Source organism: Pelodiscus sinensis, chromosome 6, assembly GCF_052426305.1.
Source record: "Pelodiscus sinensis isolate ZL-2025 chromosome 6, ASM5242630v1, whole genome shotgun sequence".
Lineage (NCBI taxonomy): Eukaryota > Metazoa > Chordata > Testudines > Trionychidae > Pelodiscus > Pelodiscus sinensis.
Genome location: NC_143057.1, coordinates 132,260,856 through 132,279,942, shown reverse-complemented (window position 1 = coordinate 132,279,942; position 19,087 = coordinate 132,260,856). Strand labels below are relative to the sequence as shown.

General features: G+C 46.4%; 1 protein-coding gene across 10 annotated transcripts in view; it reads left to right on the top strand.

Moving 5' to 3' along the window:
* Positions 1-19,087, top strand: part of LOC102461674 (myosin-IIIb-like) — a 166,044-nt gene that overhangs the window by 75,949 nt on the left and 71,008 nt on the right. For 9 of the 10 annotated variants that reach the window (XR_012898732.2, XM_075914722.2, XM_075914723.2 and 6 more), the window contains 2 exons: positions 8,649-8,760; positions 11,114-11,160. The exons of the other annotated variant lie outside the window; for it this stretch is intronic. Coding sequence is in view for 8 of the 9 variants with exons in the window: in XM_075914722.2 (XP_075770837.2) it covers positions 8,649-8,760; positions 11,114-11,160 (159 nt within the window). In the remaining variant the exon portion in view is untranslated. The remainder of the gene's footprint in view (positions 1-8,648; positions 8,761-11,113; positions 11,161-19,087) is intronic. 10 annotated transcript variants of the gene reach the window in all.

Sequence of the window (19,087 nt, the reverse complement as noted above, 5' to 3'; positions counted from 1 at the left end):
CGGGCTGCTGCGGGAGAGAGGGGGGGGGGCGGTGACATAGACAGCCCCGCCCCCTGGCCGTGTACATCACCGCCCCTCCTCCCACGCGGCGGCTCGACTGAGCGCACAACACTCAGCTGAGCTGCCACGGAGGGAGGGGAAGGGGGCGGAGCAGGGTGGTGACGTATATGACCAGGGGGCAGGGCTGTGTACATCCGCGCCCCCCCTTCTCCTTCCGCTGTGGCACTCAGCTGAGTGCTGCACCCCTCAGTCAGGCTGCCGGGGGAGCCAGCAGCGCAAGGGCCTGTTTGGGCTCCCCCAGGGTGGGAGGGAAAAGGAGGGCAGTGACGTACACGGCCTCGCCCCCTGGCCGTGTACATCACCACCCCGCCCCCCTCCCTCGCAGCAGCCCGGCTGAGCAGGCAGCACTCTGCCAAGTGCCACAGTGGGAGGGAAGGGGAAGGGGCGCAGGGAGAGATGGAGGGGAGAGAGAGGCAGGAGGAGGAGAAGAGAAAGGGAGAGTGAGAGGCAGGAGGGGGAGAAGAGAAAGAAAGAGACAGAGAGAGAGGCAGGAGGCGGAGGAGAGCTGAGAGAGAGGAGGGGAGGCAGTAGGAGGGGAGGGGAGAGAGAGAGAGAGAGCGCTCAGGAGCGAAGACCTGAATATCCCATCTTATGATGGGCTAATTGGCTAGTATTTAATAATGAGATCTTCAGTTTAGCAGAGAAAGGTCTATCATGACTGTATCTGGAAGCTGATAGGAGACAAATTCAGACCAGAAATGAACCATGAATTTTTAACAGTGAGAGTAATTAATCTTTATAACAGTTTATTAGGGGTTATGGTGGCTTCTCCATCACTGACAATTTTAAAATCAAGAGTGGTTGTTTTTTTACAAGTTCTGCTCTAGGAATTATTTTGAGGAATTTCCCTGTCCTGTGCTACACAAGTCAGACCTTAGAGCATTAAAATCTATGAACCTGTGGGAGGGCATGTAGTCCCTGAGCAAGGTGGGGCTTCCCCTGGATTAAACTATGGAATTTGTGATATACCTATCACCATGGTACAATAGAACCCCATTTATCTAACCCTCTATTATCCAGCTCTCTATATTAACCAAAAAAACTAGCATACACATCAGATGGTTGTATAGTATTAAAACATAGTGCCCCCCCTTTTTTAGTTACAGCGTACGTGAAATGTTACTTCTAGTAGAGAGTACAGTATCTATTTTTAAATCCAGAAATGATAAACTCAAGCAACTCCAAAATAGCACAATGTTGCTGTTGTTGCAACTTAAAATCATTTTGCACTGGTACTCTTTACTAGAAGTAACGGTTTGTGTACACTGAAAATAAAGAAGGGGTGTGTGTGTTAATGATTTTCTGGAGGAGTCAGTTGAAAAGCATCTCCACATCTTAAAATAGCGGCTAGAAAGCTCTTCGCCCATTTTCTGGATTATCTCAATTTTTGATTATCTGATCTTTACCTGATCCCAATTAGTTCAGATATTTATAAATTTGCTGTATATGAGCTCATGTCTTAGGGTAGTGCTTTGCTGATTCCCTGCTGAGGTTATATGTCCAGAAGCCCAGAATACCAGAATCACTGATGTATTTGCAAACATTAACAAGCCCAATGGGAACAGCTAGGTGCTTAGCATTTTGAAAATTGAACCACTTATTTCAATGCTTAAATATACATTGAGGAACCTAATTTAGGATAGATACAAAATTCACTTCCATATAAATGAGCAGTAAGAATACATTATGACCAAGATTGTCGATCCTGGGGAAATATGTGTGTAAGAAGTGAAGAGACAGTTCAGGCTACTAATGTTCTGTGATATAGCACTTTGATTCAGTATTTTTACAGAGCGTTGCCTCTACGACATTCATTATTAAAATACTTTGAGAGGTAACTGAGTTTGTTTCAGTAAAAACATGGAGTCCGGTGACACCTTAAAGGCTAACAAATTTATTAGGGCATAAGCTTTTGTGGGCTGCAGCTCACTTTGTCAGATTCATTAAGCTTTCACTTCATACCAGTAATCTGGCGAAGTGAGCTGCAGCCACAAAAGCTAATACCCTAACAAATGTGTTAGTCTTTAAGGTATCAGAAGACTCCTCATTGTTTTTATTATTAAAACACTTAACATCTAATTAAAGCAGAAGAGAGCATGTGAAGTTGAAAGCTGGAAATGAGGGGAATGGGCGAACAGAGGGAAGAGAGCATAGTAGAGAGAGAAACAACCTAAAAGAACAAGAGGGAGAGAACAGAAATAAGAATGGGGATGAAAAACGAAGTCGCAGACAGAAAGAAAATGGAGTAAAATGAGAAGAAGGCAAAGCAAAAAAATTAATATCTTTGGTTTATGCTGCCAGACACCCCGACCATCATTGTAGTGTCTGGGTATTATTATTTATATTTCATTCATGTGGGTTACTCAACATGCATCCATGGGAAGAGGATACAAAATTCATACAAATGTAAATGCAAAATGGTGCTTGTGCTTTAGCAGAGGCAGTGGCGGGGGACAGGTGGGAGCTAGTGCTCCCCGCAAGCACTGGCTCCTGCCTCCTCTTCCCCCCTCTCTTCCTGCATGTTAAATGTGTAACTGCTAAAATGTCCAGCAATTACACATTTGCACAAATACACAATAGTTAACATCCCTAGTGCTTGGATTTTTGTGGAATGAATTGATTTAGATTAGCAATTTTAAATCATTATTTAAATCACCTAGAGGAAAGCCTTTATCTTAGCGTATCTCATAGGTTTTTGTGCTGGTGACACCATTTGGATTTTAAAAAAAACATGATTCCCCTCACCTATAGAAAAAAATGTGACATCTTTTTGCTACCTAAGTGGTTAAACTATTTAAGCAATTATAGAATCATAGAATCATAGAATAATAGGACTGGAAGGGACCTCGAGAGGTCGAGTCCAGCCCCCCGCCCTCAAGGCAGGATCAAGCTCCGTCTACACCATCCCTGACAGATGTCTATCTAACCTGTTCTTAAATATCTCAGAGAGGGAGATTCCACCACCTCCCTTGGCAATTTATTCCAATATTTGACCACCCTGACAGTTAGGAATTTTTTCCTAATGTCCAATCTAAACCTCCCCTGCTGCACTTTAAGCCCATTACTCCTTGTCCTGTCCTCAGAAACCAAGAGGAACAAATTTTCGCCTTCCTCCTTGTGACACCCTTTTAGATATTTGAAAACCGCTATCATGTCCCCCCTTAATCTTCTTTTTTCCAAACTAAACAAGCCCAGTTCATGAAGCCTGGCTTCATAGGTCATGTTCTCTAGACCTTTAATCATTCTTGTCGCTCTTCTCTGTACCCTTTCCAATTTCTCCACATCTTTCTTGAAATGTGGCGCCCAGAACTGGACACAGTACTCCAGCTGAGGCCTAACTAGTGCAGAATAGAGCGGCAGAATGACTTCACGAGTTTTGCTTACAACACACCTGTTGATACAACCTAGAATCATATTTGCTTTTTTTGCAACAGCATCACACTGTTGACTCATATTCAACTTGTGGTCCACTATGACCCCTAGATCCCTTTCCGCCATGCTCCTTCCTAGACAGTCGCTTCCCATCTTGTATGTATGGAACTGATTGTTCCTTCCTAAGTGGAGCACTTTGCATTTCTCTTTATTAAACCTCATCCTGTTTACCTCTGACCATTTCTCTAACTTGCTAAGGTCATTTTGAATTATGTCCCTATCCTCCAAAGAAGTCGCAACCCCACCCAGTTTGGTATCATCTGCAAACTTAATAAGAGTACTCTCTATCCCAATATCTACATCATTGATGAAGATATTGAATAGTACGGGTCCCAAAACAGACCCTTGAGGAACTCCACTTGTTATCCCTTTCCAGCAGGATTTAGAACCGTTAACAACAACTCTCTGACTACGGTTATCCAGCCAATTATGCACCCACCTTATCGTGGCCCTATCTAAGTTATATTTGCCTAGTTTATCAATAAGAATATCATGCGAGACCGTATCAAATGCCTTACTAAAGTCTAGGTATATGACATCCACCGCTTCTCCCTTATCCACAAGGCTCGTTATCTTATCAAAGAAAGCTATCAGATTAGTTTGGCATGACTTGTTCTTCACAAACCCATGCTGGCTATTCCCTATCACTTTATTACTTTCCAAGTGTTTGCATACGATTTCCTTAATTACCTGCTCCATTATCTTCCCTGGGACAGACGTTAAACTGACCGGTCTATAATTTCCTGGGTTGTTCTTATTCCCCTTTTTATAGATGGGCACAATATTTGCCCTTTTCCAGTCTTCTGGAATCTCCCCTGTCTGCCATGATTTTTCAAAGATCATAGCTAAAGGCTCAGATACCTCCTCTATCAGCTCCTTGAGTATCCTGGGATGCATTTCATCAGGACCTGGTGACTTGCTGACATCTAACTTTCCTAAGTGATTTTTAACTTGTTCTTTGTGTATCCTATCTTCTAAACTTACCCTCTCTCTGCTTGTATTCACTATGTTAGGCACACCTCCAGACTTCTCGGTGAAGACCGAAACAAAGAATTATGTTGCTTACTATTTTCAGATCTTTATTAATCGTACATTTTAGTGTGTTAGGAAATAATGAATGAGATGTTGCTTATGAATTAGATAATTTACTTTTTGCTCGTGATTTACCTCAAGCTGCATCAGTATGGGAATTGGAATTTAAATACCAAATACATGACATGTTTTTGCACTAAAGAAAGCAACCTGGAATGTTTTGGATATATAAACTTCTCTTATCACATCTTTCAACTTGATAATTACATTATAATAAGTTTAGGCCTTAACGTATTTTGCATTAAATTCAGGTTTCATTCTAAACGAATTCATTTTAAAAACTTCTTATTCTTCTTCGAGCAGTGTCCCGTGGGTGTTCCACTGTAGGTGTTGGCTTGTCCCGGTGCCGCAGATCGGAGATCTTTCTAGCCGTAGTCTGCCGGACCACGCATGCGCGAAGTACGGCTCGTGGCTTTTCGCGCCGTTTGAGCAGCGCTGGTCTGGCTCCCGCCAGTTCTTCCTGACCGTCCTCGGCCGCGGACGGAATAACGTCTCTCTGGCGATTACTGTTTCTACAGAGACAGAGAGATTCTATACGTTATTGTATATAGTTCTTATATAGAGTTTTCAAAGTTATCGCTACCTCATCCATCCCCCCCTGCCCCGTCCCTTTTCAGGGACCCATCTCACGAGATGTTGCTCAGACAGGAGGTCGCCCGTCTTCTTACTGTCGGAGCAATAGAGTATGTTCCAGACGAATTCAAGGGCAGAGGGTTCTACTCCCGCTACTTCGTAACAGAAAAGAAATCAGGGGGATGGAGACCGATACTAGATCTCCACGACCTCAACCGTTTCCTGCGAAAACAACGCTTTCGAATGGTTACCTTAACTACAATCATCCCAGCACTTCAGAATGGGGATTGGTTCACATCCCTCAATCTTCAGGACGCATACTTTCTGTGACGGCGCGTTGGGGGTTCCCCGTCTCCTGCACCCCGAAATGGCACAAACAGACTGCACCAGCCAGTGGAATTGAGGGTGGTTTATTGCTCCTCCAGCACAGTGCAGCACAGATGTAATCTGGTTACAGGAACTGGGGCTAAGAGGCCTCAGTGCCCCCCCTTGAGATAGGGGAGTCCCAGCCCCCTCCTCAGCTCCTTATTCCCTGCCTTCCAGATAGGAACTAATTAACCCTCTCCAAGCCCTGCCCCCCAGCCAGGGCAGCATTCCACCTTCCTTTGTTCCTCTCCATGGGGGGTGTCTGGCCACTGGTTCAACAAGTTTGGCATTACCTCTGCCTAGTGAGGTTCTCCCTGCTGGGTCTTGCTCCAGACAGCAGGGGTCGCCACAGCCCAGCAAGTACCCCCACTACGTCACACTTTCACACTGCGATCCACCCAGCGCACAGACAATTTCTACGCTTTCAAATCGGTACAGACCATTTCCAGTACAAGGTCCTGCCGTTCGGTCTCTCGTCGGCTCCGCGGGTTTTCTCCAAGACCCTGGCCGTGGTGACCGCATACTTACGTCGCCTACACATAATGATTTTTCCATACCTCGACGATTGCCTAATAAGAGCCCAATCATTGCAGGAGTCGATCAGTGCCACTCAGACAACACACAGGCTCTTTCACGAACTGGGCCTCCTTCTCAACGTTCCAAAATCATCACTGGAACCACGCCAAACAATACAATTCATAGGCGCCTGTCTAGACTCTACGACCAAACGCGCATCATTACCGATGGAAAGGTTCTCCACGATGCAAGACTTGATTCAGATATTACTCATCAGTCCAAAGGTTCCCATACTACGGTGCCTACAGCTCATGGGTCACATGGCCTCCACAACGTATGTAGTGAAACACGCAAGGTTACATTTGCGTTGCATTCAACATTGGATGGCTCGAATTTGCCCCCCCCAACGTACGCGACGTCCACAGGACAATAACAGTCCCCATCCACGTCAAGAAATCACTTGCTTGGTGGACAATACCAAACAATCTGCTGTTGGGAGTTCCCTTTCATCGCCCCCAACCGTCGATGCAATTGACAACAGATGCGTCACTCGTCGGATGGGGTGCGCACCTCGGGCGTGAACAAATACAAGGCCTATGGTCATCAGACGAGTCGCTGATGCACATCAACTTCCTGGAGCTCAGGGCAGTGTACAAGGCATGTCAGCACTTCCTCCCCGTCATTCACGACCAGGTCATACGAGTCCTAACGGACAATATAACGACTGTTTATTATATAAACAAGCAAGGGGGTGCCAGATCCCACTCCTTGTGCGCGGAGGTGGTTCGTCTATGGAATATGTGCAATCGCCACAACGTCTTTCTAGTCGCAGAATACCTCCCGGGCCATCACAATGTGAGGGCAGACGCCCTCAGCAGACACTTCTCTCTCAATCACGAATGGGAGCTGCACCCGACCGTGACTGTGACGATATTCCAACAATGGGTTCCAACAATCCCATTCCCTAGTTGGTTCCAACAATCGGAAGTGCTATGCTCACAGTCTGTCAAGCACATTCTACTGAACAGTAGAAAACTATCTACACGGACTACTTACCTTTCCAAATGGTCACGTTTCTCATCGTGGTGTTCACAAAAGGACCTGGACCCAGTCTCCTCTCCTTTACAGTGTATCCTAGACTATCTCGTGCACCTTAAGGATTCAGGCCTCACCTGTACCTCCATCAGGGTTCATGTCGCTGCAATTGCAGCTTTTTACCAGCGGATCAACGGATGTTCAGTATTCTCTCATCCAACGACTAAAAGGTTCTTGAAAGGAATGTCCAACCTTTACCCGCACTATACTCAACCAGTGGATCCTTGGGACCTCGAATTGGTTCTCAATTCCTTGATGGCCAGACCCTTTGAACCGCTAGCGACATGTACGTTATACAACCTGTCCATGAAGGTCATTTTCTTACTGGCCATCACTTCCGCAAGGAGAGTGAGTGAACTAGCTGCATTATCAGCTTCTCCACCATATACAATTTTTACACACCAAGCAGTAATACTCCGAACATTACCACGCTTTTGCCCCAAAGTGATCTCTCGATTCCACATCAATGAGCCGATAATCCTCCCTGTATTCCATCCTAAACCGCATTCGTCACCAGAGCATGCACGCCTGCACACTCTGGACGTCAGACGGGCTCTAGCCTTTTATATCGAGAGGACCAGACCATTCCAAGTGACGGATGCGTTATTAATATCAATGACGGACCATTTCAAGGGTCGCCCACTGTCCGCCCAACGCATTTCTTCTACGATTGTACAGTGCATAAGGTCATGCTATGAACTACGTAAGAAACCACTGCCTTCGACCATGAGGGCTCATTCAACTCGAGCGGTCGCTACATCCACTGCTTTTCTCAAGGGAGTCCCCTTGATAGATATCTGTAGAGCTGCTACGTGGTCTTCCAACTTAACTTTTGCCACGCATTACGCCATCCCGAACTTGTTAATACCTGATTCCACGGTGGCAACAGCGGTGTTATCCTCAGCTACGGCACGATAGCTCCGAACCCTCCTCCATTCGAGAGCTACTGCTGTACATTCACCTACAGTGGAGCACCCACGGGACACTGCTCGAAGAAGAAAAGGAAGTTACTCACCCTGTGCAGTAACGATTGTTCTTCGAGATGCATGTCCCGTGGGTGCTCCACGACCCACCCTCCTCCCCTCTTCGGAATCTATTATTATTTGTCTTTCAGACTAAGAGGCAGGAGGAACTGGCGGGAGCCGGACCAGCGCTGCTCAAATGGCGCGAAAAGCCACGAGCCGTACTTCGCGCATGCGTGGTCCGGCAGACTACGGCTAGAAAGATCTCCGATCTGCGGCGCCGGGACAAGCCGACACCTACAGCGGAGCACCCACGGGACACGCATCTCGAAGAACAATCGTTACTGCACAGGGTGAATAACTTCCTTTAATTTAAATAACAATAAAAATAATATAAATACCAAAAAAGTTTTAATGAGTCATTGATTGTTATCCATTGTGGGCTCTTGCGTACTGCCAGTGTGGATCTTCGTGTCACATGTTGGGCTCCACTGACCTTGGGTTGGGTTGGGTTGGCAAAAATAACTTCCCTTGCACTACATCTCTCCCCAGGTTCAGTACACTTCAAGTGGCTTCCTAGAGAAGAATAGAGACACCTTGCCAGCAAATATCCGGGGTCTTTTCATCAACAGTGTCACCCCGCTACTTAGCGTGCTGTTCACAGGTCAGTCCCCTTGTTGCCATGGGTGCCCAGTGGGGAGTGTCACCAATATTCCTGTTACGGCTTACGTGCAAGAATCAATCAGTCACATTAGAATGCATTAAATAAGTGCTGCTGTAAGAGCTATGCACAGTCCTTTACTTTGCAACCCCTTCTTTGTTCCTTCAGCCCAAGGTGTCTGTCTTAAACCGAGTAACAGATTGTTTGTGCACTGCACTGATCACAGCTACCCAGATGCCAAGTATTATCCCAGTCCTCCAATGGCAAACCTATAAGTGCACACTCTTACCTCTGCTCTGCCAGGGCCTACAGTTCCAGGAAGGATTTGTGGGGGCTGCAGCATCAGGGCTCCAAGGCAAGCAGGCTCCTTTCTCATAGTGTGGCAGCCATGACTAAGTCTATCAGCAAACTATAGTCAGGTGAGCAGGGAGGCCCTGGTTTCAGAAAGAGAGGAGAAAATCTAATCCACCACCTGATATTTACTCATGTTAATGGAAGCACCCCTCAAATGCCATCGTGCAGCTCGTGGAACTGTCTCCCAGGGTCCAAGTACATGGAGGTCTTGGTTAGGTTTGAAGAAAAGACTGACTCCTTTATGTTTCTCCTGCATGGATGATGCCCATGTGAGCCCCAGGACCTGTCATAACATGTTATTTGTAAAAGCAACTTACGATCAGATGCTCCTCTCTCCACATGATAATGCATGATTGATGGGCACCTTTCAGTCTTCTCAGACCTCCCCAGTTATCCCTGACTCTTTCAGAGATTATGACTAGTTATTTAGTACATTCATAGAATCATAGAACCATAGAGCTGGAAGAGATCTTAGGAGGCCATAAAGTCCAGCCCCCTGCTTTAGGCAGGACCAATCCCAACCAGGGCTTTGTCAACCCAGCCAGGGCTTTGTCAAGCTGAGACTAAAACACCTCTAGGGATGGAGACTCTACTACTTCCCTAGGTAACCCATTCCAGTACTTCACCACTCTCCTGGTGCAATGGTTTTTCCTAATATCCAACCTGGACCTCTCCCACCGCAACTTGAGTCCATTGTTCCTTGTTCTGCCGTCCATCACTACTGTGAACAGCCTCTCTCCATCCTCTTTAGAACCTCCCTTCAGGAAGTTGAAGGCTGCTATAAAATCCCCCCTCACTCTTCTTTTCTGCAGACTAAATAGACCCAACTCCCTCACCCTTTCCTCGTAGGGCATATGCTCCAGCCCCCTAATCATTTTAGTTGCCCTCTGCTGGACCCTCACCAATGCATCCACATCCTTCCTGTAATTGGGGGCCAGAACTGAACATAATACTCCACATGTGGCCTCACCAGAGCCGAGTAAAGAGGAATAATCGCATCTCTGGATTGACTGGAAATGCTCCTCTTAATGCAACTTAATATGCTATTAGCCTTCTTGGCTACAAGGGCACACTATTGACTCATATCCAGCTTCTCATGCACTGTAATCCCCAGGTCCTTTTCTACAAAACTGCTACTTAGCCAGTTGGTCCCCAGTCTGTAACAATGCTTGGGATTCTTCCATCCCAAGTGCAGGACTCTACATTTATCCTTGTTGAACCTCATCAGATTTCTTGTGGCCCAATCCTCCAATTGGTCTAAGTCACTCTGGACCCTATCCCTGCCCTCCAGCGTATCTACCTCTCCCCCCAGCTTAGTATCATCTGCACACTTGCTGAGGGTGCAATCCATCCCCTCAGTCAGTTCATTAATAAAGATGTTGAACAAAACTGGTCATAGAACCGATCCTTGGTGCACTCCGCTAGAAACCAACCGCCATCCTGACATCAAGCCATTGATCACTACCCGCTGGGCCCGACCTTCCAGCCAGCTTTCTATCCATCTTACCGTCCATGTATCCCATCCATATTCCCTTAACTTGCTGGTGAGAATATTGTGGGAGACCGTATCAAAAGCCTTGCTAAAGTCAAGGTATATCATATCCACTGACTTCCCCATATCCACAGAGCCAGTTACCTCATCATAGAAGCTAATCAGATTGGTCAGGTATGACTTTCCCTTCATGAATTCATGCTGACTATTCTCACATTGATTAACTCTTTCCCTCAGTGCCCCAGAAAGCTACTTCCTGGGCTGTCTGTTTTATGTAACTGCACATTTTCCAAGTATTCCTTTCCTGATCTTAAGCTTATTGTGTTTTTTCCCCCTAGGGTTTTGTTCATTAATATTCAACATGGTGAAACTTAAGCTCTTATATTGGGAAGAGGGGGCTCTAAAGCAAGTTTTCTGCACTGGTGGGGAAGTTTCCCAGTCTGCTGATGGTTTCAGCTGGTTTTAGGGATGGGGTTGCAGAACTCAGTATTTCCGTTTTTCTTTATCCAGCCACAGTCTCCAGAACAGGGACTCTGATGCCTCACCTTAAAGCCAAGGTAAGAACCATAGGGTCCCCAGGCAGGGGCACCATTTCAGATTTTGGTGAGGTGAGAGGGGGCAAGCTGTGCATGGTGGAGGCCGAGTGAGGTCATGGTGGAGGAGACTGAGGACAACAGCTTCAACAGTGTTACTGAGCGTGCTCAGTACAAGTCAAGCAGCAAATGGAGGGGGGCACAACCAACCCTGTCCTCCCACCCTTACACACGTTATTTTTTTCCAGGGACTATTAAGGCACTTGAAAACTCTAGTTTTCTGGCAGATAACTTAGCAATTAGGTGGCAGGGGCATTGTATATAATTCCTTTATAAATGAAAGAAAATTAAATAAATATTAGGTTCACTCTGGGTATGTCTACACTACAACGTTAATTCGAACTAACGTAGTTCGAACTAACGGATCCAGACTAAAAAACTAGTTCGAATTAGCGTTTTGCTAATTCGAACTAGCATGTCCATATTAAGTGGACCCTGAACTAGGCTTAAGGATGGCCGGAAGCAGTGCCGGCAGGGCATCAGAGGAGGACTTAGAGCGTGGAGCTGCTGTCTCAGGCTAGCCGAGGGCTGTGCTTAAAGGGTCCTGACCCCCACCCCGGACAGACAGTTCTCAGGGGTGCCCCGCTTGCAAAGCAGTCCTGGCTTGGAGTGCCCGGAGTACCCACACTGGGCACATCACAGCACTCGGCCATCAGACCGGCTGCACTTGCCGCAGGCTGCCATCTGGGATGAGGGGGTAATGGGGGGGCTGCAGGAGAGCTTCCACCCCAAAAGCCCACAGAACCAGCCCAGTCCTCCCCATCGGGGGCGTGTACCCCATTCCTCCCTCACCTCCTTCCACTTACCCTTCCCTAGCCCCTATAAATTGAGTTGGTTGACCTTCTTGTGTTATGTTAGTGAAAGAATAAATAACATTTCCTTATTCAGTTTTTCTCTACCATTCATAGAATTATAGAATACTAGAACTGGAAGGGAGCTCGAGAGATCATCAAGCCCAGTCCCATGCTTTCCTGGCAGGACCAAGCACAGCCTATATCATCCGTGATAGATGTCTGTCTAACCTGCTCTTAAATATGATTTTCTAGACCTCTAACGTATCTTTTAGTTGTTTCTTTTACAAGTTGATAAGTCTCAAACTTTTTAATCTCTTCTCATATGGAAGTGGTCACTTTTCACTAATTTTTATTGCCCTTCTCTTGGATTTTCCAAATCCAATACATCTTTCTTAGTTTAGATGGGAAGATCAGATCTGCAGGCAGTATTTAAGATGTGGGCATACCGTGACTTTATATGGAGACAATATGATATTTTCTGTCTTATTATCTATTCCTTTCAAATATATAGTAGATCATTAGGAGAGAGTCTGTCTGTCAGTTCAAGAGCTCTTAAACAGTAAGAGCTAGGGCCACCAAATTCAGCATACATCTTCATCTTACCATAACTTAAAGCAACGTAAAAGTTAATGTTGTGCTAGGACAATGGTATGTGCCTGGAATGGGATTGCTTCTCATAAAACAAAACAGAAAAAAGACAATCACCAAATCAAGTACAGTCCTCAAAATTGCTATAACTGAGCAAATGTTGAAAGAGAGCTCAGGCAGGGCAGGGGCATGTATTAAGTTGAGGGCCTATAACATAAATTCTTCTTTGAGAGGCATACCTGGGGGTGTTCCACATTAGGTGCTGAGCATCCCAGTGGCTCTGGACGGATTTTTTTTTCTAGCAGTGCATTGGGGGGCCACGCATGCATGATGCGGCTTCCCCTGGTACCAACCTGCATGTGCCCCCTTGCCCCCCGCCTTCAGTTCCTTTCTACCATCCCCAGCTTCGGATGGAACTCGGCAGTGCTCTCGCTGAACTTCTCCTCACAAATTCATTCTTTAGATTAGACAGTTGTAGTTTTATTAGTAGTTCTACTGTTGTTTGTTATTGTTAGTATTAGTGTTCGTGTTAGTTTAAAAAAAAGAGAAATAGAAGGTGCCGGCCCTGGTCTCGAACCGCCTTCAGACCCATACGTTGGCATGGGCTCACTCAGCTTCAAACACTGTGCACTCTGCAATGACCCAATGCCTGCCTCTGATGGGTAAGGTTGGCAGGTGTCCAGTTTTGAATCTGACAGTCCAGTATTTGAGCTTTCTGTTTGGGAAACAAATTGAGAAAATATAAATGTCCAGTATTTTCTAAATAAGATGTAATGTAGATTGTGATGTAATGTGAAGTATCCAGTATTTTTATTGAAACCATCTGGCAACCCTACTGACAGGCATGATAGATGCATTAAATGCCTGGGGCACTCTCACTTGCAGAAAGACTGCCCCCACTGCACTAAACTGAAATCGCGAAAGTGCAAAGACTCAAAATGCTCCTCTCAGATAAAGGCAAGCGACATGCCTCTGATCCAGGCTCTGAGCAGAGCAATATATCTAACAAAAATAAGGCTAAGCTCTCCAAGAGAAGGGCAAGCTCATTGCCTCAGCAACCCCTAAAGAGGCACTCTGAGGGGAAAAAAGTCAGACCATTCAGATAAGAACCGTCTGAGTACATTTGACCACCCAGGTACTTCGGGTTGACAGCATAATAAGCCAAGGAGTGCTGCAAACGCTGCCCTCACAGAGGCAACAGGCCACTCTGTGCCTGCCTCAGATAACTCGGTACTGCTGACTGTCAGGGAAGCTCCTCTGGTACCTCAGCCTCTCACTACGGCACTGAGAGAAGGGCTAGAGTAGCCCTTCGGCACCGCCCTTTCCCCTCCATTGTCGGGGCAACAGCTCTCCCTTTGAGCTCTGTGGAAGCAGCACCACTGACAGGCTCCTCTCAGCCAGCACAGCCTTCTCTATCTCACACTCCCCTTATTACCTACAGGGAGAGCAAAGATTTAGAGATCTCTTCAATGCTTCACTCTCCTATTTTGAGTGAAAATAAATACCTTCGTTCGCTACTCTCCGATGACTCAGATTCACCCTCCCCCCCCTCTCAGTAGAAGTAGCTGCCTTCTCACCTCAGCTGTCCCCTTACTCAGAAGGGTCAGCAATATCAGACAGTCAGATGCAGCCAGATCTCCTCAGAACACAAATGGCTCCCTGGGCTCCTTATCTGTGGATGCCACCTATGCTGTAACCCCCACAGTGGCAAATGTGTAATCAACACCCACAGCAATACAAAAAGAGACCATTTAAAACCAAACATATCACGAAGCCTCCCTCACTCTTGACCAGATCTCCTCACAGAAATATTTGGAAGAATGTGAATGAGAACCAATATTCCCCAATGTCAATGGTGGAATCTTTGGTCCACACAAGATCACTGTCTGACACTGAAGAAGCATTTCTACCTCCATCCTTTAACACCTCAGAGGTGGTCTCCTCGTTTCAAGATCTGTTTAAAAGAGTTGCAGAGCACTTAAATATCCCCATGGAGGAAGTACAGGATACTCCCCATGAACTTACTAACATCCTCCAAGCAAGTGCATTGACCCAGCCATTCTACAACCCACAAAAACTCTATGGCAAACACATGCCTCGATTCCCCCCACATGTAAAAAGGCAGTACTATGTTCCTCTGAGGGGATCTGAATTTCTCTTTACACATCCCCCACCCAAATCCCTGGTGGTGGATGCAGCACAACAAAGAAATAAGCAGTAAAATCATTCAACCCTGTCAGAGAAAGAGAATAAAAGAGTAGACTCATTTGGCAAAAAGGTGTATGCCTCAGACACGCTCCAATTGAGAGTAGCTCAGTAAATATGACTACAACAATTACATGAGACTGAACACATTTATTGAGGATCTTCCTGAAAGCAAGAAATCACAGTTCAAAGCAATTCTCTGAGGGACAGACAATTGCTCGCACAGCACTGCAAGCTGCTCTTGACACAGCAGACACAGCCACAAGAACTATAGCCACAGCAGTGACTGAGACAAGCCTCATGGTATAATTCCTTGGCCTTTACTCAACTACTTCTGGCTGGAGTTGAAGACTTGCCCTTTGAAGAGGAAGAGCTCTTCTCCATGAAGACTAATGAAGTTCTTCAATCGATGGAAGATTCCAGAGCTATTCTCCATTCCCTAGGAATCCAAACATCTGCAACAAGAGCCAGACAATATACATACCAACCATATCAGAGACCGAGGTACCCGCAGCCTGCTTACCAATATCAGAGACAACATCTTATCAACAGCGGGGTCACAACAGGCAACAGAAGCGACAGCCCCAGAGTAATAACTCCAACCGTCCAAATAGAATAAGCAAATTTGAAACTACAGTCGAGAGACTGAAAACCCAATCACCCACCCCAGAGCTTCAGAATGCATCCAAACCATTTCACTTTCATCTGCTCCCATTCCTACACCAGTGGAAATTAATTACCTCTGATAAATGGGTTTTACAAACCATCTCCTCAGGATACACTATCTCCTTTCTTTCCCATCCCCCATCCCTTTTTTTAGGGACCCATCTCACGAGATATTACAACAAGAGGTGCACCACCTACTAAAATTAGATGCCATAGAGCCAGTTCCACAACTTTTTCACAGAACAGGGTTTTATTCCCATTATTTTCTCGTGGAAAAGAAGACTGGCAGGCGGAGACCGATCCCAGATCTCAGATCCCTGAACAGATACAAAAAGAAACAGAAATTTAGAATGGTTACCCTAAACACCATTATCCCAGCTCTGGAGACTTGTGACTGGTTTTCCTCTCTCAACTTACAGGACACGTATTTCCACATATCTATTTGACTCTCTCACAGACATTTGCTCCATTTTACTTTAGGTCCACACCACTTTCACTATATGGTCCTGGTCTTCGGACTCTCCATAGCACCAAGAGTATTTTCCAAAATGTTAGCAGCAGGTCACCACCCATCTCAGGAGGCAAGGGGTCACCGTATACCCCTACTTGGACGACTGCCTAATCAAAGCAAGATCCAGATACAAGTGCCACCATCACACTCACAGGGTCCTAAGCTGTTTTTCGTTCTCTTGGACTTCTGGTAAACCAAGCCAAAACAATGCTTATGCCCTCACAATCCATCCAATTTATTGGGGCCCACCTCGACTCTGACATAGCCAGAGCCTCTCTCCCCAGCGACAGAGTCACTCGCATCAGTCACCTGGCGCAGTCTCTTCAAGATATGCCAGTAGTCACCATGCATGACTGCCTGCAACTTCTGGGGCACATGGCTTCTTGCAACCCAGTGGTTCCCAAAGCACGACTCTTTATGAGGTGTCTCCAGGGATGGCTCCGACTCAAATACAAACCGAATATTCATCCAATGACCAAAAGGTTATCACTTCCACACTCAGTGAAGGCATCTTTAAAATGGTGGACAAAAACATCCAATCTGTGCATAGGCATACCCTTCCAACCGACAGAACCTACACTAGTTATCACCACAGACGTGTCACTCACTGGCTGGGGCACACACATGAAAGGGAGAACAGCTCAAGGCCTGTGGTCTGCAGCGGAATGCATTCTACATATCAACATTCTAGAACTCAGAGCGGTCCTCCCGGCATGCCAAAAATTGCTCCCTCAAGCCAAAGGGATACACGTCCGAGTTTATATCGACAATACAGCATGCATGATTTATATAAACCGGCAAGGTGGTGCACGATCACAAGCTCTGTACAAAGAAGCCATAGCGCTCTGGAATTGAGGCCTAGCGCGAGACATCCGCATGCCATCTGCCTGGGGCACTCAATACAACAGCAGATGCCCTAAGCTGAGCCCTTCCCCAGGACCATGAGTAAGGACGTAAATGTGTGGTTGCGCAGATGGTGTCGCATAGAGGGCTTTGGCTTCTTCGACCATGGGACTCTGTCCCGGGCGCAAGGATTGTTAGGAAGAGATGGGACACCTAACAAAGAGAAGAAGGAGCATCTTCGCGGGCAGGCTTGCAAACCTAGTGAGGAGGGCTTTAAACTAGGTTCGTCGGGGGACGGTGACCAAAACCCTGAGGGGAGAGGAAAAGTCGGATAGCGGGAAGAAATGCAGAGAGGAAGGGGCAAGAAAGGAGGACCCATGTTTCGAATGGAGAAGATAGGATGATCAACTGGTTACCTGAAGTGTTTGTACACTAATGCGAGAAGCCTGGGCAACAAACAGGAAGAACTGGAGGCCCTGGCCCAGAGCAAGAAATATGATTTAATTGGGATAACAGAGACTTGGTGGGATGATTCGCATGACTGGAGCGCTGTCATGGAAGGGTATAGACTGGTCAGGAACAACAGGCAGGGGAGAAAAGGAGGAGGAGTTGCACTATATACAAGAGAGCACTACGATTGCTCTGAACTCCAGTATAAAGAGGGAGAAAAACCTGTTGAGAGTCTATGGGTTAAGTTTAAAGGAGCAAACAACAGCAGTGATGTTGTGGTTGGTGTTTGCTATAGGCCACCGAATCAGGTGCATGAGGTAGATGAGGCTTTCTTGGGACAACTGAGCGAAGCTTCCAGATCGCGGGCCCTGGTTCTCGTGGGGGACTTTAATCACCCTGGCATCTGTTGGGAAACCTATACGGTAGTACACAGGCAATCCAGAAAGTTTTTGGAGAATGTTGGGGATAACTTCTTGACACAGGTGCTGAAGGATCCGACCAGGGGCCGTGCGCAGCTTGACCTTCTGCTCACAAACAGGGAGGAACTAATAGGGGAAGTGGAGGTGGGTGACAACCTGGGAAGCAGTGATCATGAGATGGTAGATTTCAGGGTCCTGACCAAAGGAAGAAAAGAGAGTAGTAAAATACACACCTTGGACTTCAAAAAAGCAGATTTTGACTCCCTCTGAGATCTGATGGGCAGAATCCCCTGGGATGTTAACATGAAGGGGAAAGGAGTCCAGGACAGCTGGCAGTATTTTAAAGAAGCCTTATTGAAGGCACAGAAAGAAACCATCCCGACGCGTAGCAATAGAGGCAAACATGGTAGGAGACCAGACTGGCTTACAGGGGAAATCCTTGGTGAACTTAAGCACAAAAAGGAAGCTTACAAAGAGTGGAAACTTGGACAAATGACCAGGGAGGAGTTTAAAGGTATAGCTCGAGAATGCCGGGGGGTTATCAGGAAGGCGAAAGCGCAAATGGAATTGCGACTGGCTAAGGATGTGAAGGATAACAAGAAAGGTTTCTATAGGCATGTTAACAAGAAGAAGGTGATCAGAGAGGGTGTGCGGCCCCTAATGGATGAAGGAGGTAACCTAGCGACAGATGATGTGGGGGAAGCTGAAGTACTCAATGCTTTCTTTGCCTCTGTATTCACGGACAAGGTCGGCTCCTGGACTTCTGCACCAAGTGACGCAAGATGGGATGAAGATGGACAGCCCGTGGTGGGTAAAGAACAGGTTAGGAACTATTTAGAAAAGCTAAACGTACATAAATCCATGGGTCCGGACTTAGTGCATCCGAGGGTACTGAGAGAGTTGGCAAATGTCATTGTGGAGCCTTTGGCTATTATCTTTGAAAAGTCATGGAGATCGGGAGAAATCCCGTATGACTGGAAAAAGGCAAATGTAGCGCCCATCTTCAAAAAAGGGAAGAAGGACGATCCAGGGAACTATAGGCCGGTCAGTCTTACCTCGGATCCCGGAAAAATCATGGAAGGGATCCTAAAGGAATCCATTTTGAGACACTTGGATGAGAGGAAAGTGATCAGGAATAGTCAGCATGGATTCACAAAGGGCAAGTCGTGCCTGACCAATCTGATTAGCTTCTATGATGAGGTAACTGGCTCGGTGGACATGGGGAAGTCAGTGGATGTGATATACCTTGACTTTAGCAAGGCTTTTGATACGGTCTCCCACAATATTCTTGCCAGCAAGTTAAGGCATTGTGGATTGGATAAATGGACGGTAAGATGGATAGAAAGATGGCTAGAAGGCTGGGCCCAGCGGGTAGTGATCAATGGCTCGATGTCAGGATGGCGGTCAGTTTCTAG